Genomic DNA, 1,096 nt, shown 5'->3' on the forward strand with positions numbered 1-1,096 from the left:
GGCCGTACAGCTGCCCGACCTGCGACCGCAGCTTCCGGCGGAACGCCCACCTGCAGCGCCACCTGGTCACGCATGCAGGGCGGGCGCAGGAGGTCGAGGCCCCCCAGGAGTGTCACGAGTGCGGCAAGACCTTTAGCCGCAGCTGCAACCTGCTCCGCCACCTCCTAGTGCACACGGGGGCCAGGCCCTACTCCTGTGCGCAGTGTGGCCGAGGGTTCAGCCGCAACTCGCACCTGCTGCGCCACCTGAGGACCCACGCACGGGAGACACTGTACTAACAGTGGCCGCCGCCTGGCACCCCGGCCCCACGTGTCACTTCCAAGGTGTCCCTTCTAAGATGTCCCCATCACACCTGCCTCCCTCTGTCCCCCATCCAAAGCCTTTTCCCCTCAGGAATGCATTTCATATGCAAAGTAAATCGGCCTTCTCGAAAGTGGTTTCTGGTTTCTGCGTGGTGGCACATGCCTGTGATCATAGCACTCAGAAGGCTGAGGCAGGAAGATTGCCCAAGTTCGAGGCCAACCTAGGCTATACAGTGAGTTCAAATCTAGCCTGGACCACACAATGAGACCCTGTCTCAAACAAACAAAAACAAAATGCACACACACACTCTCCTTTTTGAGGGCTGCTGGGGACAGAACTCAGGGCTTCCCCATACTAGACAAGTGCTCTACCACAGAGCTACGCTCCAGACCCTTTTTTAAGTTCACCAGAGTGCATCAGTCACCCTTCCTTCCGTGCCACGCCTGCCTTCCTCCCTCCTCCCCATCAGCGTGTCCTCTCGCCCTGTGTGGGGAAGGTGTCCGGTAATGACACGAACCTGGGGGAAGGTTCAGGAATCCACCATGGACTTCGTTTTGCTCCAGAGTCTGTACTGTCCAATGCACTGTGCACAATCTAGATGAGACTCTTTAAACTGATGAAGATGGAAGGAAACGTTGAGTCTCAGGCTCTGAATTATTGTGGGAACCTCTCATCCTGGAAGTTTAATAAGTGTTTCAAGCTGAAAGGGCAACAGGTAAACAGAACCTGCCCACATGCCAAGGCAGGCTGTCATCCTTGACCCTTTCGACCCATGTTGGTTTGGGCATTGCCC

The 1,096-nt window shown here is 56.2% G+C and overlaps 1 protein-coding gene across 1 annotated transcript in view; it reads left to right on the top strand.

The window, feature by feature from the left end:
• Window positions 1–503, top strand: part of Zscan10 (zinc finger and SCAN domain containing 10) — a 10,385-nt gene extending 9,882 nt beyond the window's left edge. Inside the window, exon 7 of the mRNA XM_033758549.1 lies at window positions 57–503. Coding sequence (XP_033614440.1) covers window positions 57–278 — 222 coding nt within the window. The 3' untranslated portion in view covers window positions 279–503. The remainder of the gene's footprint in view (window positions 1–56) is intronic.
• The last annotated feature ends 593 nt before the right edge of the window (window positions 504–1,096 follow it).

This window comes from Fukomys damarensis, unplaced genomic scaffold (assembly GCF_012274545.1).
Source record: "Fukomys damarensis isolate Sample0158 unplaced genomic scaffold, DMR_v1.0_HiC HiC_scaffold_34, whole genome shotgun sequence".
NCBI classification, from domain to species: Eukaryota; Metazoa; Chordata; class Mammalia; order Rodentia; family Bathyergidae; genus Fukomys; species Fukomys damarensis.